Below are 27,579 nucleotides of genomic sequence, written 5' to 3' on the forward strand. Positions count from 1 at the left end.
GAGGCAACCCAATAATAATAGTGTATTTGTTTTTTTTTGTGTTTCTTACATTTTGGTGTGATTTAATGGATTAATTAGATGTATTTCACTTGTTTGTAGGAGATAAGGGAGTTTTATCATCCATCTTGGAGGTGCACTTGAAGAACATGTTGGCAGGGAGTTTTTCTAACCAAATCGCGTTTTAAGTGCTTAAAATTTCTATGCCTATACATACATTGTGCAATTCAAGTGAGTTTTGGTGATACCATGGTTATAAAGGTTCATGGATTCATTTGATGTGTATTTAATGCTCAAAAATGCCATTTTGATATAAAAATGCAAAAATGATCAAAGAACCTCATCCCTTGATTTTCAATGTAAATGTGTTTGTTGTGTTTTGAAAGGATGGATATTGTGTTTAAGGTATATTGCATGTGCGTGGGAGGTTAGAATTGATAACAGGTTTGTCCAATGTGTATTTTGGAATTGGCCGGAAAAGGAAAAAAAATTGCAGTTTCTGCAGTAAAGTGCAGAGAAATATGGATCCGAGCTCGGATCCTAAAAAACCCAGACAGATACGACCTCGGATCAATAGATCCGAACTCGGATCTTTGCCAACCCAGATAGATCCGAGGGATCGTCTGTGTTTCTGTTGAGACTGATCCGAGCCCTGTCGGATCCGAGGCCTTCCAGAACGGATCCGACCTCGGATCGGTTTGCGATATGTGTGGAACCGAGGGTTCGGTTCCTCATTTTCCAGCTTTCCTCTCATTCTCTCTCCCCGAAACCCTAGTTCCCCTTTCTATTCTTCCATTTCATCCGTTTAACCTCTAATCCTTCAACACAAAAACATCCCAAACACTCTTGTGAATATAAACCCTTAACAATTTTGTAGCAAAAACATCAATTTTGTGGGTTTTGATCTTCGAAAAGGGGATTTTGGCCGAACGGAAATTCTTCAATTTGGGGGGTATTTTGGCTCGTTTCTGTGTCAGTTTTTGCATCATTTTCATCCTCCACCATCAATCTACACATTTGAGGTAACAATTTGCGAATTTCTTTGACATTTTATAATTCTTATTTTACATATTTCTAGTTTTTGGGAATATTATGATAAATGCATATTTGTTGGAATTTCTTGATACAATTGTGCTACATTGTGCTTAAATAGATTGTTACTAATATCTTCATGCTTATTTTTGAGAAAACTATGGATTTGGTGATATTTTTTTAAGAATTTTTCTCAATTTTTGGGCTTGAGCATTTTAGTGATTTATACTCTTGAATTTTGCTTTCATTAAATATATGAACTTGTTCTGAGGAGCATAAATCACTGTCATATCAATTGAAAATGATATATCATCATTCGAACAATAGCTCATGGGGTAAAAGAGTGTGTTTCCGATCAAGTTAAGCACATTGAACCACTTTTACTTGAGATAAGTAGCATTTGTTTGGATGAATTGGAACTCATGTGAATGTAAATTGAGTGTTATGAATTGGATTGGAGATATTCTCAAGTGTTTGAGTGTCATTCTTGCAAACGGATACACTTTTCAATTGTTAGCACTTAATATGCATGAAATGATTCCTTTATTGGGAATATCCTTTCTAAATATGGGAATTGGATTTGAGAATTGTTAGGAAGTTATTTGTTTAATTTTGGGTACATTTTGGCAGGGAGTTTAACCCTTTTTCAAGGGGAAACTCTGCCGAAATTTTCTTAAATTCTCATTTCACATATGTGAGCAAGTTTCTATGATTTCTAATGAATGTTCATCTTATTTTTGAAGAGGAACTATGACTCACACAAGGAGGGCTCGCATTCGTACTCCTACTCCTTCCTCAAGTGAGGAACACACACCCTCTTTGCATGAGGAGTCACCTGAGGAAGAATCTCCTTTGCCGGAGCCGCCACCTCGCTCTCGCCGGAAGACCGCGTCTACTAGCCGTGCCGAGCCACCGCCGGACTACGATACCACATGATTCACCTCGCTTGAAAACCAACAGTGGTATGAAGCCGGACTGGACAAGGAGATCATAATCGAAAAACATTTGGCACCGGAGGTGGATGCGCATTATCACATTTCGACAGCATTCAAGCGACTTGGATGGGAGAACATCCTTCAGTTGCCCAAGTACTACTACCCCAACTTGGTGCGGGAGTTCTACGCCAATGTGGAGAACAAGCAGAGCCACAGTGGCAACCTCATCGTCCGGAGGAATCAAGAGAAAATCAACCATCATCTTCCGCTACCATTCCAATACCCCCTGCGGTTCCATTTCCACAAAGATTAAAGCAAAATAAGTTTGATAAAGATTTTGAAAAATTTGTTAAACTTTTCAAACAATTGCACATTAACATTTCTTTTGCCGATGCTATTTTGCAGATTCCATCTTATGCGAAATTTCTCAAGAAAATCATGACTAGAAAAAGAAAGTTGGAAGACTGCGAAACAATAGCATTAACGGAGGAATGTAGTGCAATTATTCAAAATAAGCTACCACCGAAGTTGAAGGATCCAGGGAGTTTTTCTATACCTTGCACCATAGGTAACGTTGATTTTTCTAAAGCATTGTGTGATCTTGGTGCTAGTGTATCATTAATACCTTTAACGGTGGCTAGACAATTGGGTTTGCATGAGCTTAAACGCACAAATATTACTTTGCAACTAGCGGATCGGTCTATTAGATATCCATTGGGAGTGTTGGAGAATGTATTAATAAAAGTTCAAAAATTTATCATTCCAGTGGATTTTGTGGTATTAGATATGGAAGAAGATATATCTATGCCAATTATTCTAGGTAGACCATTTTTAGCTACTGCAGGCACTATTATTGATGTAAAAAACGGCAAGCTTAAGTTTCAAGTAGGTGAAGAAGAGGTAGAATTTAATTTGAATGAAATGGAAAAATACCCTTCTTTTACCGATCATGCTTATTCTATTGGCACAATTGATAAACTAACCCAAGAGATGAGTCAATTCTACCTTGACTTAGATCCTCTTGAGCATTGTTTAATGAGTTTAGGTAAGCAAGAAGATGTTTGTGAAGAAATTGAAGAATTGGCCAAGTACTTGGATTTTCAAGCACCTTATAAAAGAGGTAAATTGTATGAAAGTCTTGGCCAAGGAAAAGGGTTTTCACAACCTTCAGAAATTGAACCTCCAAGGTTAGAGCTTAAGCCACTTCCAACTCATCTAAGGTATGAATTTCTTGGAGAAAATAGTACTTTGCCTGTAATTGTTAGTGCTGATCTTGATGATGAGCAGTGTACAAAGTTGCTAAGAGTTCTAAGGAAGCGTAAGAAGGCAATTGGATGGACAATTTCAGATATTAAAGGTATAAGTCCTTCTATATGCATGCATCGCATTTTATTGGAGGACAATTGCAAACCAGTGGTGGAAACACAAAGAAGACTCAATCCAAACATGAAAGAGATGGTAAGAAATGAAATTCTTAAGTGGCTTGATGCAGGTATAGTCTTTCCTATCTCCGATAGTGTTTGGATTAGTCCAATTCATGTGGTACCAAAGAAAGGTGGAATAACTACAATCGTGGGTAAAAATGATGAATTGATTCCATCTAGACTTGTGGTAGGGTGGAGAGTGTGTATTGATTATCGTAAGTTAAATACGGTAACAAGAAAAGATCATTTTCCCCTACCATTTCTTGATCAATTATTGGAGCGAATAGCAGGATATGAATTTTACTGTTTTCTTGATGGTTTTTCAGGATATAATCAAATAGCTATAGCTCCAGAGGATCAAGAAAAGACCACATTTACATGTCCTTATGGCACTTTTGCCTTTAGAAGAATGCCATTTGGTTTATGCAATGCTTCTGCAACTTTTCAACGATGCATGATGGCTATTTTTTCTGATTATATTGAGAAAATTGTGGAGATATTTATGGATGATTTTTCTGTGTATGGTTCATCTTTTGACCATTGTTTTCATAATTTGGAATTGATTTTGCAGAGATGCGAGGAAACAAATATTGTATTGAATTGGGAGAAATGCCATTTTATGATAAAAGAAGGAATTGTCTTAGGGCACAAGATTTCCTCCAAGGGAATTGAGGTGGATAAAGCCAAAATAGAAGTTATCGAAAAATTGCCACCCCCAAGTAATGTCAAGGGGATAAGGAGTTTTTTAGGACATGCTGGCTTTTATAGACGTTTTATTAAAGATTTTTCTAAAATAGTAAAGCCATTATGTGATTTATTATGTAAAGATACTCCTTTTCAATTTAATGACAATTGTTTGGTTGCATTTGAAAGGTTGAAGAAGGAATTGATTTCGGCCCCAATTATAACTTCACCCGATTGGTCAATACCATTTGAATTGATGTGTGATGCAAGTGATTATGCAGTTGGAGCAGTTTTGGGACAAAAGAAAGAAGGACGATTGCACGTCATTTACTATGCTAGCAAGTTGCTAAATGAGGCACAACTCAATTATGCAACGACAGAAAAAGAGCTATTGGCAGTGATATTTGCTTTGGACAAATTTAGATCCTATTTAGTAGGATCTAAAGTCATTATATATACGGACCATTCAGCTCTTAAATATTTGCTGCATAAGAAGGATGCAAAACCTAAACTAATTCGGTGGATTCTTTTATTGCAGGAATTTGATGTGGAGATAAAAGACAAAAAGGGATCGGAGAATCTAGTTGCAGATCATTTATCACGTTTGGAATATATCCCAATCAAAGATCAGGTTCCAATTCAAGAGAATTTTCCGGATCAGTTTGTCCTAGCACTTAGAAATTCTCCATGGTATGCAGATTTTGCTAACTACTTGGTCAGTGGAGAGATTCAAAAGGGATTTAATTATCATCAAAAGAAGAAATTCTTACATGACGTCAAAAGTTACTTTTGGGAGGAACCATTGCTATACAGACATTGTGCTGATGGTATGATACGTAGATGTATTCCTGAAGATGAGGTACATAATGTTTTATATCATTGTCATAACCTTGAAACAGGTGGTCATTTCAGTACTTCAAAAACTGTGGCAAAGGTATGGCAATCAGGATTTTATTGGCCAACTATGTACCGAGATGCTAGGGAATATGTTAAAAATTGTTATGCATGCCAAAGAACTGGAAATATATCTCGAAAAAATGAAATGCCCCTGACTACGTTCTTGGAAGTTGAGTTATTTGATGTATGGGGTATTGATTTTATGGGACCATTTCCGAGTTCATATAATAATAAGTACATTCTCTTAGCAGTCGATTATGTTTCCAAATGGGTGGAGGCCATTCCTTCACAAACTAATGATGCTAAAGTTGTATTTAAGTTCCTTAAGCGGAACATATTTTGCAGATTCGGAGTCCCAAAGGCAATAATAAGCGATGAAGGTAAGCATTTTTGCAATAAAATCATTGACACTTTGTTGCTTAAATATGGATGCAGGCATAAAAAGTCACTCCCTTATCATCCTCAAGCCAATGGCCAAGCGGAGTTGGCCAACCGGGAAATTAAGCTCATTTTAGAGAAAACGGTTAACCGCTCGAGGAAAGATTGGTCAAATAAGCTTGAAGACGCTTTATGGGCATATAGAACGGCATTTAAAACTCCATTGGGAATGTCTCCATATAAGCTGGTTTATGGGAAAGCATGTCATTTACCTGTAGAAATAGAACATAAAGCTTATTGGGCTGTTAAGGCTATTAATTTTGATTTTAAATCTGCAGGTGAGAAGAGAATGCTTGAGTTAAGTGAATTGGAGGAATCGCGGCTAATCTCATATGAGAATGCCAAGATTTATAAAGAAAGGGTGAAATTTTGGCATGATAAGCACATTATTCCTAAACACTTTGAAGAAGGGCAAAAGGTGTTACTATTTAACTCAAGGCTAAAATTATTCCCTGGAAAGCTTAAATCTCGATGGTCCGGGCCATTTGAAGTGGTTAGCATGTTCCCATATGGAGCAGTGGAAATAAAGGGTGAAAATGGTGCCCCATTCAAAGTAAATGGCCAAAGATTGAAGTTGTATTTGGCCGGAGAACAGGTTCCTAAAGGAGTAATTTACTCCTTAGAAAATGCAATGGAGAGTTGAAGAAATTATAGGAGAGTCGAGCCAACGACTATAAACAAAAGCGCTTGTTGGGAGGCAACCCAATAATAATAGTGTATTTGTTTTTTTTTGTGTTTCTTACATTTTGGTGTGATTTAATGGATTAATTAGATGTATTTCACTTGTTTGTAGGAGATAAGGGAGTTTTATCATCCATCTTGGAGGTGCACTTGAAGAACATGTTGGCAGGGAGTTTTTCTAACCAAATCGCGTTTTAAGTGCTTAAAATTTCTATGCCTATACATACATTGTGCAATTCAAGTGAGTTTTGGTGATACCATGGTTATAAAGGTTCATGGATTCATTTGATGTGTATTTAATGCTCAAAAATGCCATTTTGATATAAAAATGCAAAAATGATCAAAGAACCTCATCCCTTGATTTTCAATGTAAATGTGTTTGTTGTGTTTTGAAAGGATGGATATTGTGTTTAAGGTATATTGCATGTGCGTGGGAGGTTAGAATTGATAACAGGTTTGTCCAATGTGTATTTTGGAATTGGCCGGAAAAGGAAAAAAAATTGCAGTTTCTGCAGTAAAGTGCAGAGAAATATGGATCCGAGCTCGGATCCTAAAAAACCCAGACAGATACGACCTCGGATCAATAGATCCGAACTCGGATCTTTGCCAACCCAGATAGATCCGAGGGATCGTCTGTGTTTCTGTTGAGACTGATCCGAGCCCTGTCGGATCCGAGGCCTTCCAGAACGGATCCGACCTCGGATCGGTTTGCGATATGTGTGGAACCGAGGGTTCGGTTCCTCATTTTCCAGCTTTCCTCTCATTCTCTCTCCCCGAAACCCTAGTTCCCCTTTCTATTCTTCCATTTCATCCGTTTAACCTCTAATCCTTCAACACAAAAACATCCCAAACACTCTTGTGAATATAAACCCTTAACAATTTTGTAGCAAAAACATCAATTTTGTGGGTTTTGATCTTCGAAAAGGGGATTTTGGCCGAACGGAAATTCTTCAATTTGGGGGGTATTTTGGCTCGTTTCTGTGTCAGTTTTTGCATCATTTTCATCCTCCACCATCAATCTACACATTTGAGGTAACAATTTGCGAATTTCTTTGACATTTTATAATTCTTATTTTACATATTTCTAGTTTTTGGGAATATTATGATAAATGCATATTTGTTGGAATTTCTTGATACAATTGTGCTACATTGTGCTTAAATAGATTGTTACTAATATCTTCATGCTTATTTTTGAGAAAACTATGGATTTGGTGATATTTTTTTAAGAATTTTTCTCAATTTTTGGGCTTGAGCATTTTAGTGATTTATACTCTTGAATTTTGCTTTCATTAAATATATGAACTTGTTCTGAGGAGCATAAATCACTGTCATATCAATTGAAAATGATATATCATCATTCGAACAATAGCTCATGGGGTAAAAGAGTGTGTTTCCGATCAAGTTAAGCACATTGAACCACTTTTACTTGAGATAAGTAGCATTTGTTTGGATGAATTGGAACTCATGTGAATGTAAATTGAGTGTTATGAATTGGATTGGAGATATTCTCAAGTGTTTGAGTGTCATTCTTGCAAACGGATACACTTTTCAATTGTTAGCACTTAATATGCATGAAATGATTCCTTTATTGGGAATATCCTTTCTAAATATGGGAATTGGATTTGAGAATTGTTAGGAAGTTATTTGTTTAATTTTGGGTACATTTTGGCAGGGAGTTTAACCCTTTTTCAAGGGGAAACTCTGCCGAAATTTTCTTAAATTCTCATTTCACATATGTGAGCAAGTTTCTATGATTTCTAATGAATGTTCATCTTATTTTTGAAGAGGAACTATGACTCACACAAGGAGGGCTCGCATTCGTACTCCTACTCCTTCCTCAAGTGAGGAACACACACCCTCTTTGCATGAGGAGTCACCTGAGGAAGAATCTCCTTTGCCGGAGCCGCCACCTCGCTCTCGCCGGAAGACCGCGTCTACTAGCCGTGCCGAGCCACCGCCGGACTACGATACCACATGATTCACCTCGCTTGAAAACCAACAGTGGTATGAAGCCGGACTGGACAAGGAGATCATAATCGAAAAACATTTGGCACCGGAGGTGGATGCGCATTATCACATTTCGACAGCATTCAAGCGACTTGGATGGGAGAACATCCTTCAGTTGCCCAAGTACTACTACCCCAACTTGGTGCGGGAGTTCTACGCCAATGTGGAGAACAAGCAGAGCCACAGTGGCAACCTCATCGTCCGGAGGAATCAAGAGAAAATCAACCATCATCTTCCGCTACCATTCCAATACCCCCTGCGGTTCCATTTCCACAAAGATTAAAGCAAAATAAGTTTGATAAAGATTTTGAAAAATTTGTTAAACTTTTCAAACAATTGCACATTAACATTCCTTTTGCCGATGCTATTTTGCAGATTCCATCTTATGCGAAATTTCTCAAGAAAATCATGACTAGAAAAAGAAAGTTGGAAGACTGCGAAACAATAGCATTAACGGAGGAATGTAGTGCAATTATTCAAAATAAGCTACCACCGAAGTTGAAGGATCCAGGGAGTTTTTCTATACCTTGCACCATAGGTAACGTTGATTTTTCTAAAGCATTGTGTGATCTTGGTGCTAGTGTATCATTAATACCTTTAACGGTGGCTAGACAATTGGGTTTGCATGAGCTTAAACGCACAAATATTACTTTGCAACTAGCGGATCGGTCTATTAGATATCCATTGGGAGTGTTGGAGAATGTATTAATAAAAGTTCAAAAATTTATCATTCCAGTGGATTTTGTGGTATTAGATATGGAAGAAGATATATCTATGCCAATTATTCTAGGTAGACCATTTTTAGCTACTGCAGGCACTATTATTGATGTAAAAAACGGCAAGCTTAAGTTTCAAGTAGGTGAAGAAGAGGTAGAATTTAATTTGAATGAAATGGAAAAATACCCTTCTTTTACCGATCATGCTTATTCTATTGGCACAATTGATAAACTAACCCAAGAGATGAGTCAATTCTACCTTGACTTAGATCCTCTTGAGCATTGTTTAATGAGTTTAGGTAAGCAAGAAGATGTTTGTGAAGAAATTGAAGAATTGGCCAAGTACTTGGATTTTCAAGCACCTTATAAAAGAGGTAAATTGTATGAAAGTCTTGGCCAAGGAAAAGGGTTTTCACAACCTTCAGAAATTGAACCTCCAAGGTTAGAGCTTAAGCCACTTCCAACTCATCTAAGGTATGAATTTCTTGGAGAAAATAGTACTTTGCCTGTAATTGTTAGTGCTGATCTTGATGATGAGCAGTGTACAAAGTTGCTAAGAGTTCTAAGGAAGCGTAAGAAGGCAATTGGATGGACAATTTCAGATATTAAAGGTATAAGTCCTTCTATATGCATGCATCGCATTTTATTGGAGGACAATTGCAAACCAGTGGTGGAAACACAAAGAAGACTCAATCCAAACATGAAAGAGATGGTAAGAAATGAAATTCTTAAGTGGCTTGATGCAGGTATAGTCTTTCCTATCTCCGATAGTGTTTGGATTAGTCCAATTCATGTGGTACCAAAGAAAGGTGGAATAACTACAATCGTGGGTAAAAATGATGAATTGATTCCATCTAGACTTGTGGTAGGGTGGAGAGTGTGTATTGATTATCGTAAGTTAAATACGGTAACAAGAAAAGATCATTTTCCCCTACCATTTCTTGATCAATTATTGGAGCGAATAGCAGGATATGAATTTTACTGTTTTCTTGATGGTTTTTCAGGATATAATCAAATAGCTATAGCTCCAGAGGATCAAGAAAAGACCACATTTACATGTCCTTATGGCACTTTTGCCTTTAGAAGAATGCCATTTGGTTTATGCAATGCTTCTGCAACTTTTCAACGATGCATGATGGCTATTTTTTCTGATTATATTGAGAAAATTGTGGAGATATTTATGGATGATTTTTCTGTGTATGGTTCATCTTTTGACCATTGTTTTCATAATTTGGAATTGATTTTGCAGAGATGCGAGGAAACAAATATTGTATTGAATTGGGAGAAATGCCATTTTATGATAAAAGAAGGAATTGTCTTAGGGCACAAGATTTCCTCCAAGGGAATTGAGGTGGATAAAGCCAAAATAGAAGTTATCGAAAAATTGCCACCCCCAAGTAATGTCAAGGGGATAAGGAGTTTTTTAGGACATGCTGGCTTTTATAGACGTTTTATTAAAGATTTTTCTAAAATAGTAAAGCCATTATGTGATTTATTATGTAAAGATACTCCTTTTCAATTTAATGACAATTGTTTGGTTGCATTTGAAAGGTTGAAGAAGGAATTGATTTCGGCCCCAATTATAACTTCACCCGATTGGTCAATACCATTTGAATTGATGTGTGATGCAAGTGATTATGCAGTTGGAGCAGTTTTGGGACAAAAGAAAGAAGGACGATTGCACGTCATTTACTATGCTAGCAAGTTGCTAAATGAGGCACAACTCAATTATGCAACGACAGAAAAAGAGCTATTGGCAGTGATATTTGCTTTGGACAAATTTAGATCCTATTTAGTAGGATCTAAAGTCATTATATATACGGACCATTCAGCTCTTAAATATTTGCTGCATAAGAAGGATGCAAAACCTAAACTAATTCGGTGGATTCTTTTATTGCAGGAATTTGATGTGGAGATAAAAGACAAAAAGGGATCGGAGAATCTAGTTGCAGATCATTTATCACGTTTGGAATATATCCCAATCAAAGATCAGGTTCCAATTCAAGAGAATTTTCCGGATCAGTTTGTCCTAGCACTTAGAAATTCTCCATGGTATGCAGATTTTGCTAACTACTTGGTCAGTGGAGAGATTCAAAAGGGATTTAATTATCATCAAAAGAAGAAATTCTTACATGACGTCAAAAGTTACTTTTGGGAGGAACCATTGCTATACAGACATTGTGCTGATGGTATGATACGTAGATGTATTCCTGAAGATGAGGTACATAATGTTTTATATCATTGTCATAACCTTGAAACAGGTGGTCATTTCAGTACTTCAAAAACTGTGGCAAAGGTATGGCAATCAGGATTTTATTGGCCAACTATGTACCGAGATGCTAGGGAATATGTTAAAAATTGTTATGCATGCCAAAGAACTGGAAATATATCTCGAAAAAATGAAATGCCCCTGACTACGTTCTTGGAAGTTGAGTTATTTGATGTATGGGGTATTGATTTTATGGGACCATTTCCGAGTTCATATAATAATAAGTACATTCTCTTAGCAGTCGATTATGTTTCCAAATGGGTGGAGGCCATTCCTTCACAAACTAATGATGCTAAAGTTGTATTTAAGTTCCTTAAGCGGAACATATTTTGCAGATTCGGAGTCCCAAAGGCAATAATAAGCGATGAAGGTAAGCATTTTTGCAATAAAATCATTGACACTTTGTTGCTTAAATATGGATGCAGGCATAAAAAGTCACTCCCTTATCATCCTCAAGCCAATGGCCAAGCGGAGTTGGCCAACCGGGAAATTAAGCTCATTTTAGAGAAAACGGTTAACCGCTCGAGGAAAGATTGGTCAAATAAGCTTGAAGACGCTTTATGGGCATATAGAACGGCATTTAAAACTCCATTGGGAATGTCTCCATATAAGCTGGTTTATGGGAAAGCATGTCATTTACCTGTAGAAATAGAACATAAAGCTTATTGGGCTGTTAAGGCTATTAATTTTGATTTTAAATCTGCAGGTGAGAAGAGAATGCTTGAGTTAAGTGAATTGGAGGAATCGCGGCTAATCTCATATGAGAATGCCAAGATTTATAAAGAAAGGGTGAAATTTTGGCATGATAAGCACATTATTCCTAAACACTTTGAAGAAGGGCAAAAGGTGTTACTATTTAACTCAAGGCTAAAATTATTCCCTGGAAAGCTTAAATCTCGATGGTCCGGGCCATTTGAAGTGGTTAGCATGTTCCCATATGGAGCAGTGGAAATAAAGGGTGAAAATGGTGCCCCATTCAAAGTAAATGGCCAAAGATTGAAGTTGTATTTGGCCGGAGAACAGGTTCCTAAAGGAGTAATTTACTCCTTAGAAAATGCAATGGAGAGTTGAAGAAATTATAGGAGAGTCGAGCCAACGACTATAAACAAAAGCGCTTGTTGGGAGGCAACCCAATAATAATAGTGTATTTGTTTTTTTTTGTGTTTCTTACATTTTGGTGTGATTTAATGGATTAATTAGATGTATTTCACTTGTTTGTAGGAGATAAGGGAGTTTTATCATCCATCTTGGAGGTGCACTTGAAGAACATGTTGGCAGGGAGTTTTTCTAACCAAATCGCGTTTTAAGTGCTTAAAATTTCTATGCCTATACATACATTGTGCAATTCAAGTGAGTTTTGGTGATACCATGGTTATAAAGGTTCATGGATTCATTTGATGTGTATTTAATGCTCAAAAATGCCATTTTGATATAAAAATGCAAAAATGATCAAAGAACCTCATCCCTTGATTTTCAATGTAAATGTGTTTGTTGTGTTTTGAAAGGATGGATATTGTGTTTAAGGTATATTGCATGTGCGTGGGAGGTTAGAATTGATAACAGGTTTGTCCAATGTGTATTTTGGAATTGGCCGGAAAAGGAAAAAAAATTGCAGTTTCTGCAGTAAAGTGCAGAGAAATATGGATCCGAGCTCGGATCCTAAAAAACCCAGACAGATACGACCTCGGATCAATAGATCCGAACTCGGATCTTTGCCAACCCAGATAGATCCGAGGGATCGTCTGTGTTTCTGTTGAGACTGATCCGAGCCCTGTCGGATCCGAGGCCTTCCAGAACGGATCCGACCTCGGATCGGTTTGCGATATGTGTGGAACCGAGGGTTCGGTTCCTCATTTTCCAGCTTTCCTCTCATTCTCTCTCCCCGAAACCCTAGTTCCCCTTTCTATTCTTCCATTTCATCCGTTTAACCTCTAATCCTTCAACACAAAAACATCCCAAACACTCTTGTGAATATAAACCCTTAACAATTTTGTAGCAAAAACATCAATTTTGTGGGTTTTGATCTTCGAAAAGGGGATTTTGGCCGAACGGAAATTCTTCAATTTGGGGGGTATTTTGGCTCGTTTCTGTGTCAGTTTTTGCATCATTTTCATCCTCCACCATCAATCTACACATTTGAGGTAACAATTTGCGAATTTCTTTGACATTTTATAATTCTTATTTTACATATTTCTAGTTTTTGGGAATATTATGATAAATGCATATTTGTTGGAATTTCTTGATACAATTGTGCTACATTGTGCTTAAATAGATTGTTACTAATATCTTCATGCTTATTTTTGAGAAAACTATGGATTTGGTGATATTTTTTTAAGAATTTTTCTCAATTTTTGGGCTTGAGCATTTTAGTGATTTATACTCTTGAATTTTGCTTTCATTAAATATATGAACTTGTTCTGAGGAGCATAAATCACTGTCATATCAATTGAAAATGATATATCATCATTCGAACAATAGCTCATGGGGTAAAAGAGTGTGTTTCCGATCAAGTTAAGCACATTGAACCACTTTTACTTGAGATAAGTAGCATTTGTTTGGATGAATTGGAACTCATGTGAATGTAAATTGAGTGTTATGAATTGGATTGGAGATATTCTCAAGTGTTTGAGTGTCATTCTTGCAAACGGATACACTTTTCAATTGTTAGCACTTAATATGCATGAAATGATTCCTTTATTGGGAATATCCTTTCTAAATATGGGAATTGGATTTGAGAATTGTTAGGAAGTTATTTGTTTAATTTTGGGTACATTTTGGCAGGGAGTTTAACCCTTTTTCAAGGGGAAACTCTGCCGAAATTTTCTTAAATTCTCATTTCACATATGTGAGCAAGTTTCTATGATTTCTAATGAATGTTCATCTTATTTTTGAAGAGGAACTATGACTCACACAAGGAGGGCTCGCATTCGTACTCCTACTCCTTCCTCAAGTGAGGAACACACACCCTCTTTGCATGAGGAGTCACCTGAGGAAGAATCTCCTTTGCCGGAGCCGCCACCTCGCTCTCGCCGGAAGACCGCGTCTACTAGCCGTGCCGAGCCACCGCCGGACTACGATACCACATGATTCACCTCGCTTGAAAACCAACAGTGGTATGAAGCCGGACTGGACAAGGAGATCATAATCGAAAAACATTTGGCACCGGAGGTGGATGCGCATTATCACATTTCGACAGCATTCAAGCGACTTGGATGGGAGAACATCCTTCAGTTGCCCAAGTACTACTACCCCAACTTGGTGCGGGAGTTCTACGCCAATGTGGAGAACAAGCAGAGCAACAGTGGCAACCTCATCGTCCGGAGGAATCAAGAGAAAATCAACCATCATCTTCCGCTACCATTCCAATACCCCCTGCGGTTCCATTTCCACAAAGATTAAAGCAAAATAAGTTTGATAAAGATTTTGAAAAATTTGTTAAACTTTTCAAACAATTGCACATTAACATTCCTTTTGCCGATGCTATTTTGCAGATTCCATCTTATGCGAAATTTCTCAAGAAAATCATGACTAGAAAAAGAAAGTTGGAAGACTGCGAAACAATAGCATTAACGGAGGAATGTAGTGCAATTATTCAAAATAAGCTACCACCGAAGTTGAAGGATCCAGGGAGTTTTTCTATACCTTGCACCATAGGTAACGTTGATTTTTCTAAAGCATTGTGTGATCTTGGTGCTAGTGTATCATTAATACCTTTAACGGTGGCTAGACAATTGGGTTTGCATGAGCTTAAACGCACAAATATTACTTTGCAACTAGCGGATCGGTCTATTAGATATCCATTGGGAGTGTTGGAGAATGTATTAATAAAAGTTCAAAAATTTATCATTCCAGTGGATTTTGTGGTATTAGATATGGAAGAAGATATATCTATGCCAATTATTCTAGGTAGACCATTTTTAGCTACTGCAGGCACTATTATTGATGTAAAAAACGGCAAGCTTAAGTTTCAAGTAGGTGAAGAAGAGGTAGAATTTAATTTGAATGAAATGGAAAAATACCCTTCTTTTACCGATCATGCTTATTCTATTGGCACAATTGATAAACTAACCCAAGAGATGAGTCAATTCTACCTTGACTTAGATCCTCTTGAGCATTGTTTAATGAGTTTAGGTAAGCAAGAAGATGTTTGTGAAGAAATTGAAGAATTGGCCAAGTACTTGGATTTTCAAGCACCTTATAAAAGAGGTAAATTGTATGAAAGTCTTGGCCAAGGAAAAGGGTTTTCACAACCTTCAGAAATTGAACCTCCAAGGTTAGAGCTTAAGCCACTTCCAACTCATCTAAGGTATGAATTTCTTGGAGAAAATAGTACTTTGCCTGTAATTGTTAGTACTGATCTTGATGATGAGCAGTGTACAAAGTTGCTAAGAGTTCTAAGGAAGCGTAAGAAGGCAATTGGATGGACAATTTCAGATATTAAAGGTATAAGTCCTTCTATATGCATGCATCGCATTTTATTGGAGGACAATTGCAAACCAGTGGTGGAAACACAAAGAAGACTCAATCCAAACATGAAAGAGATGGTAAGAAATGAAATTCTTAAGTGGCTTGATGCAGGTATAGTCTTTCCTATCTCCGATAGTGTTTGGATTAGTCCAATTCATGTGGTACCAAAGAAAGGTGGAATAACTACAATCGTGGGTAAAAATGATGAATTGATTCCATCTAGACTTGTGGTAGGGTGGAGAGTGTGTATTGATTATCGTAAGTTAAATACGGTAACAAGAAAAGATCATTTTCCCCTACCATTTCTTGATCAATTATTGGAGCGAATAGCAGGATATGAATTTTACTGTTTTCTTGATGGTTTTTCAGGATATAATCAAATAGCTATAGCTCCAGAGGATCAAGAAAAGACCACATTTACATGTCCTTATGGCACTTTTGCCTTTAGAAGAATGCCATTTGGTTTATGCAATGCTTCTGCAACTTTTCAACGATGCATGATGGCTATTTTTTCTGATTATATTGAGAAAATTGTGGAGATATTTATGGATGATTTTTCTGTGTATGGTTCATCTTTTGACCATTGTTTTCATAATTTGGAATTGATTTTGCAGAGATGCGAGGAAACAAATATTGTATTGAATTGGGAGAAATGCCATTTTATGATAAAAGAAGGAATTGTCTTAGGGCACAAGATTTCCTCCAAGGGAATTGAGGTGGATAAAGCCAAAATAGAAGTTATCGAAAAATTGCCACCCCCAAGTAATGTCAAGGGGATAAGGAGTTTTTTAGGACATGCTGGCTTTTATAGACGTTTTATTAAAGATTTTTCTAAAATAGTAAAGCCATTATGTGATTTATTATGTAAAGATACTCCTTTTCAATTTAATGACAATTGTTTGGTTGCATTTGAAAGGTTGAAGAAGGAATTGATTTCGGCCCCAATTATAACTTCACCCGATTGGTCAATACCATTTGAATTGATGTGTGATGCAAGTGATTATGCAGTTGGAGCAGTTTTGGGACAAAAGAAAGAAGGACGATTGCACGTCATTTACTATGCTAGCAAGTTGCTAAATGAGGCACAACTCAATTATGCAACGACAGAAAAAGAGCTATTGGCAGTGATATTTGCTTTGGACAAATTTAGATCCTATTTAGTAGGATCTAAAGTCATTATATATACGGACCATTCAGCTCTTAAATATTTGCTGCATAAGAAGGATGCAAAACCTAAACTAATTCGGTGGATTCTTTTATTGCAGGAATTTGATGTGGAGATAAAAGACAAAAAGGGATCGGAGAATCTAGTTGCAGATCATTTATCACGTTTGGAATATATCCCAATCAAAGATCAGGTTCCAATTCAAGAGAATTTTCCGGATCAGTTTGTCCTAGCACTTAGAAATTCTCCATGGTATGCAGATTTTGCTAACTACTTGGTCAGTGGAGAGATTCAAAAGGGATTTAATTATCATCAAAAGAAGAAATTCTTACATGACGTCAAAAGTTACTTTTGGGAGGAACCATTGCTATACAGACATTGTGCTGATGGTATGATACGTAGATGTATTCCTGAAGATGAGGTACATAATGTTTTATATCATTGTCATAACCTTGAAACAGGTGGTCATTTCAGTACTTCAAAAACTGTGGCAAAGGTATGGCAATCAGGATTTTATTGGCCAACTATGTACCGAGATGCTAGGGAATATGTTAAAAATTGTTATGCATGCCAAAGAACTGGAAATATATCTCGAAAAAATGAAATGCCCCTGACTACGTTCTTGGAAGTTGAGTTATTTGATGTATGGGGTATTGATTTTATGGGACCATTTCCGAGTTCATATAATAATAAGTACATTCTCTTAGCAGTCGATTATGTTTCCAAATGGGTGGAGGCCATTCCTTCACAAACTAATGATGCTAAAGTTGTATTTAAGTTCCTTAAGCGGAACATATTTTGCAGATTCGGAGTCCCAAAGGCAATAATAAGCGATGAAGGTAAGCATTTTTGCAATAAAATCATTGACACTTTGTTGCTTAAATATGGATGCAGGCATAAAAAGTCACTCCCTTATCATCCTCAAGCCAATGGCCAAGCGGAGTTGGCCAACCGGGAAATTAAGCTCATTTTAGAGAAAACGGTTAACCGCTCGAGGAAAGATTGGTCAAATAAGCTTGAAGACGCTTTATGGGCATATAGAACGGCATTTAAAACTCCATTGGGAATGTCTCCATATAAGCTGGTTTATGGGAAAGCATGTCATTTACCTGTAGAAATAGAACATAAAGCTTATTGGGCTGTTAAGGCTATTAATTTTGATTTTAAATCTGCAGGTGAGAAGAGAATGCTTGAGTTAAGTGAATTGGAGGAATCGCGGCTAATCTCATATGAGAATGCCAAGATTTATAAAGAAAGGGTGAAATTTTGGCATGATAAGCACATTATTTCTAAACACTTTGAAGAAGGGCAAAAGGTGTTACTATTCAACTCAAGGCTAAAATTATTCCCTGGAAAGCTTAAATCTCGATGGTCCGGGCCATTTGAAGTGGTTAGCATGTTCCCATATGGAGCAGTGGAAATAAAGGGTGAAAATGGTGCCCCATTCAAAGTAAATGGCCAAAGATTGAAGTTGTATTTGGCCGGAGAACAGGTTCCTAAAGGAGTAATTTACTCCTTAGAAAATGCAATGGAGAGTTGAAGAAATTATAGGAGAGTCGAGCCAACGACTATAAACAAAAGCGCTTGTTGGGAGGCAACCCAATAATAATAGTGTATTTGTTTTTTTTTGTGTTTCTTACATTTTGGTGTGATTTAATGGATTAATTAGATGTATTTCACTTGTTTGTAGGAGATAAGGGAGTTTTATCATCCATCTTGGAGGTGCACTTGAAGAACATGTTGGCAGGGAGTTTTTCTAACCAAATCGCGTTTTAAGTGCTTAAAATTTCTATGCCTATACATACATTGTGCAATTCAAGTGAGTTTTGGTGATACCATGGTTATAAAGGTTCATGGATTCATTTGATGTGTATTTAATGCTCAAAAATGCCATTTTGATATAAAAATGCAAAAATGATCAAAGAACCTCATCCCTTGATTTTCAATGTAAATGTGTTTGTTGTGTTTTGAAAGGATGGATATTGTGTTTAAGGTATATTGCATGTGCGTGGGAGGTTAGAATTGATAACAGGTTTGTCCAATGTGTATTTTGGAATTGGCCGGAAAAGGAAAAAAAATTGCAGTTTCTGCAGTAAAGTGCAGAGAAATATGGATCCGAGCTCGGATCCTAAAAAACCCAGACAGATACGACCTCGGATCAATAGATCCGAACTCGGATCTTTGCCAACCCAGATAGATCCGAGGGATCGTCTGTGTTTCTGTTGAGACTGATCCGAGCCCTGTCGGATCCGAGGCCTTCCAGAACGGATCCGACCTCGGATCGGTTTGCGATATGTGTGGAACCGAGGGTTCGGTTCCTCATTTTCCAGCTTTCCTCTCATTCTCTCTCCCCGAAACCCTAGTTCCCCTTTCTATTCTTCCATTTCATCCGTTTAACCTCTAATCCTTCAACACAAAAACATCCCAAACACTCTTGTGAATATAAACCCTTAACAATTTTGTAGCAAAAACATCAATTTTGTGGGTTTTGATCTTCGAAAAGGGGATTTTGGCCGAACGGAAATTCTTCAATTTGGGGGGTATTTTGGCTCGTTTCTGTGTCAGTTTTTGCATCATTTTCATCCTCCACCATCAATCTACACATTTGAGGTAACAATTTGCGAATTTCTTTGACATTTTATAATTCTTATTTTACATATTTCTAGTTTTTGGGAATATTATGATAAATGCATATTTGTTGGAATTTCTTGATACAATTGTGCTACATTGTGCTTAAATAGATTGTTACTAATATCTTCATGCTTATTTTTGAGAAAACTATGGATTTGGTGATATTTTTTTAAGAATTTTTCTCAATTTTTGGGCTTGAGCATTTTAGTGATTTATACTCTTGAATTTTGCTTTCATTAAATATATGAACTTGTTCTGAGGAGCATAAATCACTGTCATATCAATTGAAAATGATATATCATCATTCGAACAATAGCTCATGGGGTAAAAGAGTGTGTTTCCGATCAAGTTAAGCACATTGAACCACTTTTACTTGAGATAAGTAGCATTTGTTTGGATGAATTGGAACTCATGTGAATGTAAATTGAGTGTTATGAATTGGATTGGAGATATTCTCAAGTGTTTGAGTGTCATTCTTGCAAACGGATACACTTTTCAATTGTTAGCACTTAATATGCATGAAATGATTCCTTTATTGGGAATATCCTTTCTAAATATGGGAATTGGATTTGAGAATTGTTAGGAAGTTATTTGTTTAATTTTGGGTACATTTTGGCAGGGAGTTTAACCCTTTTTCAAGGGGAAACTCTGCCGAAATTTTCTTAAATTCTCATTTCACATATGTGAGCAAGTTTCTATGATTTCTAATGAATGTTCATCTTATTTTTGAAGAGGAACTATGACTCACACAAGGAGGGCTCGCATTCGTACTCCTACTCCTTCCTCAAGTGAGGAACACACACCCTCTTTGCATGAGGAGTCACCTGAGGAAGAATCTCCTTTGCCGGAGCCGCCACCTCGCTCTCGCCGGAAGACCGCGTCTACTAGCCGTGCCGAGCCACCGCCGGACTACGATACCACATGATTCACCTCGCTTGAAAACCAACAGTGGTATGAAGCCGGACTGGACAAGGAGATCATAATCGAAAAACATTTGGCACCGGAGGTGGATGCGCATTATCACATTTCGACAGCATTCAAGCGACTTGGATGGGAGAACATCCTTCAGTTGCCCAAGTACTACTACCCCAACTTGGTGCGGGAGTTCTACGCCAATGTGGAGAACAAGCAGAGCCACAGTGGCAACCTCATCGTCTCATGGGTTCGAGGCAGGAGAGTGACTCTCAATCGAGATACACTGAGAAGTTTCGTCCAACTCAAAGATGCAGGCGAAGATGTCAAATTGACCAAGGAGTTCACGGCTCGAGACCCTTGGCAGGTGGGAGAGGCGGTTGGACGCCTAAAGGGCCAGTATCGAGAGAGAGGAACTGCAAAGAAGCTTACAGTTTACGCCGATTCCTTCGAGCATAGGTACCACTTGATTTTCTACCTCTTTGCCTTCAATGTGGTACCAAAAAGAAGTGGAAAACGGGAGCTCCGCAACAGTGATCTCTACTTCTTGGACAAGATGATGCATGGTGTGGGTGCGCAGTTGACCGGTATTCCTCTACCCAGCATTATCATCAGCTATATGCGGACCACAGCTCGCATGAGGGCCGGCGAGACTTGCTTCGGATTCCCTCGACTGCTATCCCTCGTGTTTGAGAAGCTCAAGGTTCCTCGTGGAACCGAGAGAGTGGTGGTAACTAGGTCTGCCGAGGAGGTAAATGCTTCTATACTCAAGGCTTTGGGTATTTCTACGGATTTTGGAGCTGCTTTGATCCGGGACACAGGGGAAGCTTCAACTTCCACTCAACCTCCGCCTCACAGTGAACCACAAGCAGAAAATCAAGAGACGGAGGCACAGCAGACTCTTCCTCCTCCGATTCCGCGACCACCTCCTCAACCGCGCTCCAAGTGGCAAGAGCTTCTCAATGCTATTTGTTGTATGGAGACGCGAGTCGTCGAGCGCATTGACCAGACGGAGCGGATGATGACTGAGTGCCTCGACCGACATGATCGCCGCCTTCGTGCGATCGAGGATCATTTTCATATCCGACGGTCTCCTACTCCGACACCTCATCAGGAGGAGGGCCATATTGGTACCTCACAGGGTTCTCATGGAGCCGAGGAGGCAGTAGACCCTCGTTCCGAGCAACCATGATATTTTTTAGCGGATTAGATCTTTTATTTCTTTATTTTTCTTTTCTTTTGTTAAGACAAACTTTGTGATTTCAGTTTTCTTTTATTTGAATCATCTTGTGCTACTTATGGTGTTTGGTACCCTTGTTGTCTCATTTTGGGCAGAATTTGGATGATCGTGATGATTAAGGGCTTCAAATTGCATCACCACCTATTTGAGGGAAGTTTCAGTTCTTTTACCTTCCTCTACAATGAGGACATTGTAGATTTGAAGTGTGGGGGAGGGATCACTTTATCTTATGGGTGATTGTGTCTTGAAATGCATGACTTTAGTTGTTTAGAGCTTAAAAATGTTGGAATTATATTTGGAGATATTGTCATGAGGATAATTTTTGTGAAAATGAGGTTGTTGGCAGGGAGTTTCATCCATTTTTATGGGGAAACTCTTGGATAACAAGCTATGTGTATTTTGGAAAAGTTTAATTCTTATTTGGCTTGAAATGAATTATTATGCAAGTAAGATTTTTACATTTTAGAAAGTATATTTGCTTAAATAAGAAAAGTTATGCTTAGAGTTTTGCAAGATTAATGATATTTATCATTTTTACTTAATTTTATAAGTAAGTGATTGATATAGTCAAAGAAAGGCCAAATTCTTCCTTTAATTATACTTAGAGGGAAAAAGAAATTGATTTGAAAAAAAAAAAGAGAGAAAAATAATATTAGTAATTTTCTACTCCAATGATTCACATACTGAGTAACCGGGGGTCGGCATTTACAAATGTCGACATTCGCGTAAAAAGGTATTGGAATTAAGAGTATGATTGGCAATTTAAATGAGTGAAATGTTGAGTAACCGAGAATTTTCACCTAAAAGTGTTGATTTTCGCGTAAAAAGACGTTTTCACTATTTAAATAAGATGAAATGTGAATAAATCCCTCTAAATTGTTAAGTTTTGGGATGAGGAAGGCCATAAAATTGACTATGTGATATACTTATTTGTGGAATTAGGATAGAATGAGAGAATTGATTTGAATTTGTCAAAATTTAGGCATAATTATTTTTATTTAATTGAATATTATGAGTATTTAGTGTAATCTGAGAAATGGCATAATAATTGGTTTCTAGGTTTTTGAGGAATTAAATTTGACAAGAGCACGCATACTGTTTTCTCTATTGAATATTTGAAGTAAGTTTTGTGTAAAATTGCTTGAGGACAAGCAATGATTCAAGTGTGGGGGAATTTGATAAGTGAATATTTAACGTACATTTTGTACGAATTTGGTATGAATTTTTGGTATGTTTTGAGAAGATTAAAGCCATATTTGAACTCTTTTGGTGATAATTGCCTAAATATTGTTTAAGAGTTAAGAAATTGATAAATGAGTGGATTAATGCGTAATTTTGTGAAATTGTGAAGGTAATTGATGTATGAAATTCATGCACAAGTTGAAAGAAATGTCAGGGTCATCCAGAGGACAAAGTACACAAGAAATTGGGAGCAAAAATGTAGAAAAAAGGGAAGAAGTGAAAAACTGGAAAAATTGCTTAACACGGATCCGAGCTCGGATCCGTGTGTACAAGAGGGATCCGACCCCTCGTCTGTACTTCTGGCGGAGTGTATCCGAGGTCAGGACGATCCGACCTCGGATCCATCATGGGAAGGCCTCGGATCCTATAATCCGAGCTCGGATCCATTATCACTCCTCGGATCCGAGGCTCGGATCTGTCTCTCTCCTCAGCAAGTGGCACAGCCGTTTTTCTTTACCTTTCTCACAACTTTTACAGCTATTTTGAGGGACAGAAATCGGTGGCACATGCTTCTGCAATAAAAGAGAAGACCAAATGAGTATGGACAAAAGGAACATCATATCTTTGACTTCTTTTTACAAAATCTAAGTGGAGAAAATTATGAAGTGAGAGGAATGGAATTTCTACCACCTTTTATGCAGAAACACAAGGGAGAAGCCAGGATGACCATACGTAGTTTTTTTTTCATTTTGTAACATTTTTTTCTCTCTAGATAGGAGTACTTGGAGAAGCATTTTTTTGAGAGTTTTCACTTGTAATCATATTGTGCAAGAACATAGCAGGAATTGGAGAGCTTCACCTTCAATTGGCTAAGCTTTCTTTTATCTTTCTTATACTTGTACTTTATGATGTTTTGCATTAATAAACTTGTGAATTTGATTGTTAAATCATTCATGAGTAGCTAAACTCCTTCATCTAGGGAGTAGATGAAACGTATGGCTAAATAATACTAATTGAATGTGATTTACACTTGTTATATCTTGAGTTAACTTGTCTACTTGTGTAGCTGTGATTTCTTGTTATTGATTGATCACCAATAACTTGTTTACAGTTGTTATTGTTCAATGAGAATTGGTAATAACAATGGAAACACATGAGTAGAGCTTGAGTTGTATGTTCATGAAAATAGAAATACACTTAAGTGGATTACTTAGTATTTCATGAATTAAAACAGAGTTGTAGTAGTATTTCACCATGGAAATAGGGAAATCTATATTGCTCTAAGCCATTTCATCATGGAAATGAGACTTGGTAATCTTGGAAATAAATCTCTGGTTAAGCAAGAATAATAGCAGGAAGTAAATCCATTCATTTGTGTAGTTTATGCCATAAGTGGAATCTACATCCCTAGAATCTTATTTAAGTGAAATTTCTTTATTTGCATTCAGCATTTGTTAAACTAGATTTGTATATCAAATTTGTAGATTATAGCATTAGACTTTCTCTGCTCAAATTAATTGTAAGTCTAAATAATAGAGAGAACAGGGGCTTAGTAATTGTTTAAATTGCTCCTCGTGGGATCGACCCGATACGCATCTTGTACTAAAATTGCGACCTGTATACTTGCAGTCCAACGGGTGTAAAATCGGAATTAAACTTGCATTGATACAAAAATCCCGTCAATCGCTACGAATTCTCTAGTTTTCGATGAAGATTGTACGCTAGTGCAATCTAAGAAATTAACGCGGAGACGAGCCTAGAATTCGTGTAACTCGAGGTTCAAAAGTGGGGTTTTAAAACACAAGACAAATCTGATTTCCATCTTTGGATTCAAATGTAAAACAATCAAATGATATTGAAAGAAATGAAGAGTTCGAAACCCCTTAGTTTCCTTTAAGTTAGAAAATTCCAGATTTAACAAGTAATTTTTGAAAAATCATATCTTACTCTCTACAAGCCCAAAATTGGAAAACTTGGTATTATTGAAAACCTCTTTGAAAGTACTAAAAGTTTCTAGAATACACTTTTCCATGATTCTAAATGGAAGATAGTCAAAAATGGGCTCAAAGTTACTGTTTTGGTTCATAAGCCAGATTTAAGTTGGTTTTTGGCCAACTTTGGAATTTCGGCAAAATTCACTTGTTTGGAACTAGCTTTTGAAATTTTTAACTCTATTAGTGTTGTAATCCAAGAGTATAACAAAACAAATGGAACGAGAAATGGGGTTTTGAGCACCAAGATACGGTAGCTCAAAGTTACTAAAATTCCCTTGTGAAACATGGGTTTTTCAAACTCGAGTCATGAACTTTGGTAATTTATTTGACCCATGAAACGGCCTCAGAATAACACCATAATTAGCAGTATAATACTACCATATAAGGGTTGTTCCTCTACCAAATTTCATGGAAAAATAACTTCGGAAAGGTGGTCAATCAAACACCTAAAATTTCGCAAATACTAAGACAAAACTGCCTTGAACCTTTTGTTTTTCCATTTCAGACATTTGGTCAAAGAAAGATTCCTCCAAACCCGGTTCATTTGTTTAGGCAAAACTTAAAGAACGTTCATGGTACATTTGGTAAGTGTTTAGCATCAAAATATTCAGTTAGCAAGTCTTTGCCAAACCTTGCATCAAATCTGTCTAAAAATCAGGGTTTTCAAGGGCAGAGCAGGTTTCATATTTTGATCACAGATCACTCAAATTAACTCGGAATTTGGCATGGTTTAAGGCGTTGGAAAACACATTCATAGAGCTATAATTTCACAGAAGAAATAATTTTGAAATTCGGCACACAACTTGCTCGAATTCGAGTCACAAATTGCAGCCTCAGCATTTTGTTCTTGTAAAACAGAGAAACAAAACAGCCGACTTAAAATAGTTGGTTTGGCTCACATATGTAGAACCAGAATGTGCATTTTATATCGTCGGAAAGGTTGGAATGTCTAGTTTCAAATGCCGCTGACGGCACTCGATTTCGACATCGGAGCACAGAGTTATGGCCGAAATACGAAAGCGGGTCAGAGCATTACGAAAACAGTTTTCCAGATTTACTAGCTTCACGAAATTGATTCCTTTGACCAACCAAACCTCAATATTTTTAAATGAAACTTTGTACACCGTATATTCAACATATAAACATGATATGTAAGTCATGAAACCCTCAAAATTTTGCAAAAAGGGTGCGATTAAAACAGGGCAAATCTGAACATTTTTGAACTACACATCCCTTGAAGTCGAGACTAGCTAGGTATCATTAATCTACCCATTTAAGCACTAAACTAGCATTGTAACCATCATCAGTCATTAATCCAAGGGTGGGAGTTCATAGAGCCCACCATCAAAATTTTCCAACCATCATTTACCAAAGAAAAATTCCAGAACAATTGCAAAATTTCAGTTTCACTTCCTCGGCTTTCACAAAAATTTCCAGCAGCTAGTTGGTCATAAACCCAACTTTTTACTCAGCTAAAACATGATATTAAGTACTCAATTTCGGCATGCAATTCCTTGGCTAGCCAATTAACTTTTCCAGTTCAAAATTAGATTCAAACGACAGTTATAATCATCCCAAAAATCCAGAAATTTATTCAGTTTTCCTCGGCTAAGCTTGCATGTAAGCTGATCCATTTCATTTATATCTTTTTTTTCTTGCTTAACTGAGCCAAGGAGCTGTATGCAAAGCTTAATCATCTTGTTCTTAGTTAGATCGACTCATTTATCAGCTCAGACTACTACAAAGAGACAGAATTGAAGCTATATTTCCCAAAACAGTCTCACGGCAATTCCAATTTCTTCCTAATCAGATTTTCTCATGCCTTGATTGCATCATCCGTGTGCACAGCTCAACAGGCATGTCCATAGATAGTTCAATCTATCACTAATCAACTTATTCTAGCTCAGTAATTACCTCACAAAGAAGATTATACGCACGGCAGAAAGCTGAAGTTTCTCCCCTCTTGGTTCACACGCGATTGAACGTGATGTTCCTGGTTGCAATGGTTGCAATAGTTGCGGCTGGAACTGATGGAAATGGTGGCAATTAGCAGCTGGGTGAGGTTTAGAAAATGCAAAGGAAACTCACGCACGGCCTCTCCCTCTCTTTCCTCAAGCTCACTGACAGAAACAGAAAAGATTTCAGCTCGCAGCTTCCTTTTCTTTCCTCTCGGATTGCAGAGTGCGGCTCAGTCTCTCCCTCTCTATCTCAGTCGATGTTAACGAGGTGAAGGTGGAGTGTGGTCTGAGGTGAATTGTTGCAGAGGAGGTGGAATGGAGTTGCGGTAGTGGTTTGTGATATAGAAATGAGGAGGGAGAAAGGTGGTGCCGCGGTTTTGAGAAGGGGTTGAGTGTAGGAGTGGTAAAAGTTTTGCATTGGGCGGTTAGGGTGGTGGAGTTATAATGTTGTCCAGAAATTTTGATGGGTTTGCATGGTCATTTGTGAGGTAGTGGAGGGTATTTTGGACTTTTCACTTTTCCTTCTAATGACCACTTAAGCCCTTGATTCGAGCATAATCTCACGAATTATCCCCATGCGTGATTTAAACTCCTAATAGTGTACTAATCTCGCGAGGGTTTCGATTATCGAAATTTATCGATTACAATTTAATATTAAGGTTCCTAGTAATTCCTAACATTATTACCTAATTATTTAAACTATAAAAATCAAGTTTGACCTTAATATATAAATTTAACATTCTTAATATTCGTTTATCCTTTTATATCAAAACTTATTAACTTAATCATTATTAACGCTTAAGATTAGCTATCGGAATTCAAAGAAATTTAATTGTTAAATCAATGAAATAATTTACCTTCGAAATATGAATTTAATGTAACAAAACTAGGAAATTTAACCACTTATTCGTTATATGTAATTTCTTGAATCGATTATTTACTCCAATCGC

The 27,579-nt window shown here is 37.2% G+C and overlaps 2 protein-coding genes and 1 long non-coding RNA gene across 3 annotated transcripts; 2 read left to right on the top strand and 1 right to left on the bottom strand.

The window, feature by feature from the left end:
* Positions 1–2,402: 2,402 nt before the first annotated feature.
* On the top strand, positions 2,403–6,050 carry LOC140021299 (uncharacterized). Its single transcript, XM_072072064.1, has 4 exons — positions 2,403–3,456; positions 3,715–3,848; positions 3,960–4,107; positions 4,972–6,050. Exons 1-4 carry the CDS (start codon positions 2,403–2,405, stop codon positions 6,048–6,050), a joined length of 2,415 nt encoding a protein of 804 aa, XP_071928165.1.
* A 2,453-nt stretch (positions 6,051–8,503) lies between these two features.
* On the top strand, positions 8,504–12,151 carry LOC140021300 (uncharacterized). The gene is made up of 4 exons (XM_072072066.1): positions 8,504–9,557; positions 9,816–9,949; positions 10,061–10,208; positions 11,073–12,151. Exons 1-4 carry the CDS (start codon positions 8,504–8,506, stop codon positions 12,149–12,151), a joined length of 2,415 nt encoding a protein of 804 aa, XP_071928167.1.
* A 10,677-nt stretch (positions 12,152–22,828) lies between these two features.
* On the bottom strand, positions 22,829–27,022 carry LOC140021095 (uncharacterized). Its single transcript, XR_011825066.1, has 2 exons — positions 26,586–27,022; positions 22,829–23,249 (listed from the first exon to the last, which is right to left on the bottom strand). It is a non-coding gene; the product is annotated as an uncharacterized lncRNA (long non-coding RNA).
* Between the last annotated feature and the right edge of the window lie 557 nt (positions 27,023–27,579).

The sequence above is a fragment of the Coffea arabica genome, chromosome 11e, assembly GCF_036785885.1.
Source record: "Coffea arabica cultivar ET-39 chromosome 11e, Coffea Arabica ET-39 HiFi, whole genome shotgun sequence".
Lineage (NCBI taxonomy): Eukaryota > Viridiplantae > Streptophyta > Magnoliopsida > Gentianales > Rubiaceae > Coffea > Coffea arabica.

Bases quoted from the DNA above. Each gene is read 5' to 3' on its own strand.
- LOC140021299 (XM_072072064.1), top strand. From the start codon at position 2,403: ATGACTAGAAAAAGAAAGTTGGAAGACTGCGAAACAATAGCATTAACG. The intron at 3,457-3,714 runs GTATAGTCTTTC...ATGGTTTTTCAG, and splicing joins TCTTAAGTGGCTTGATGCAG to GATATAATCAAATAGCTATA. The intron at 4,108-4,971 runs GTAATGTCAAGG...ACCTTGAAACAG, and splicing joins CGAAAAATTGCCACCCCCAA to GTGGTCATTTCAGTACTTCA.
- LOC140021300 (XM_072072066.1), top strand. From the start codon at position 8,504: ATGACTAGAAAAAGAAAGTTGGAAGACTGCGAAACAATAGCATTAACG. The intron at 9,558-9,815 runs GTATAGTCTTTC...ATGGTTTTTCAG, and splicing joins TCTTAAGTGGCTTGATGCAG to GATATAATCAAATAGCTATA. The intron at 9,950-10,060 runs GCTATTTTTTCT...TTGATTTTGCAG, and splicing joins CTTTTCAACGATGCATGATG to AGATGCGAGGAAACAAATAT.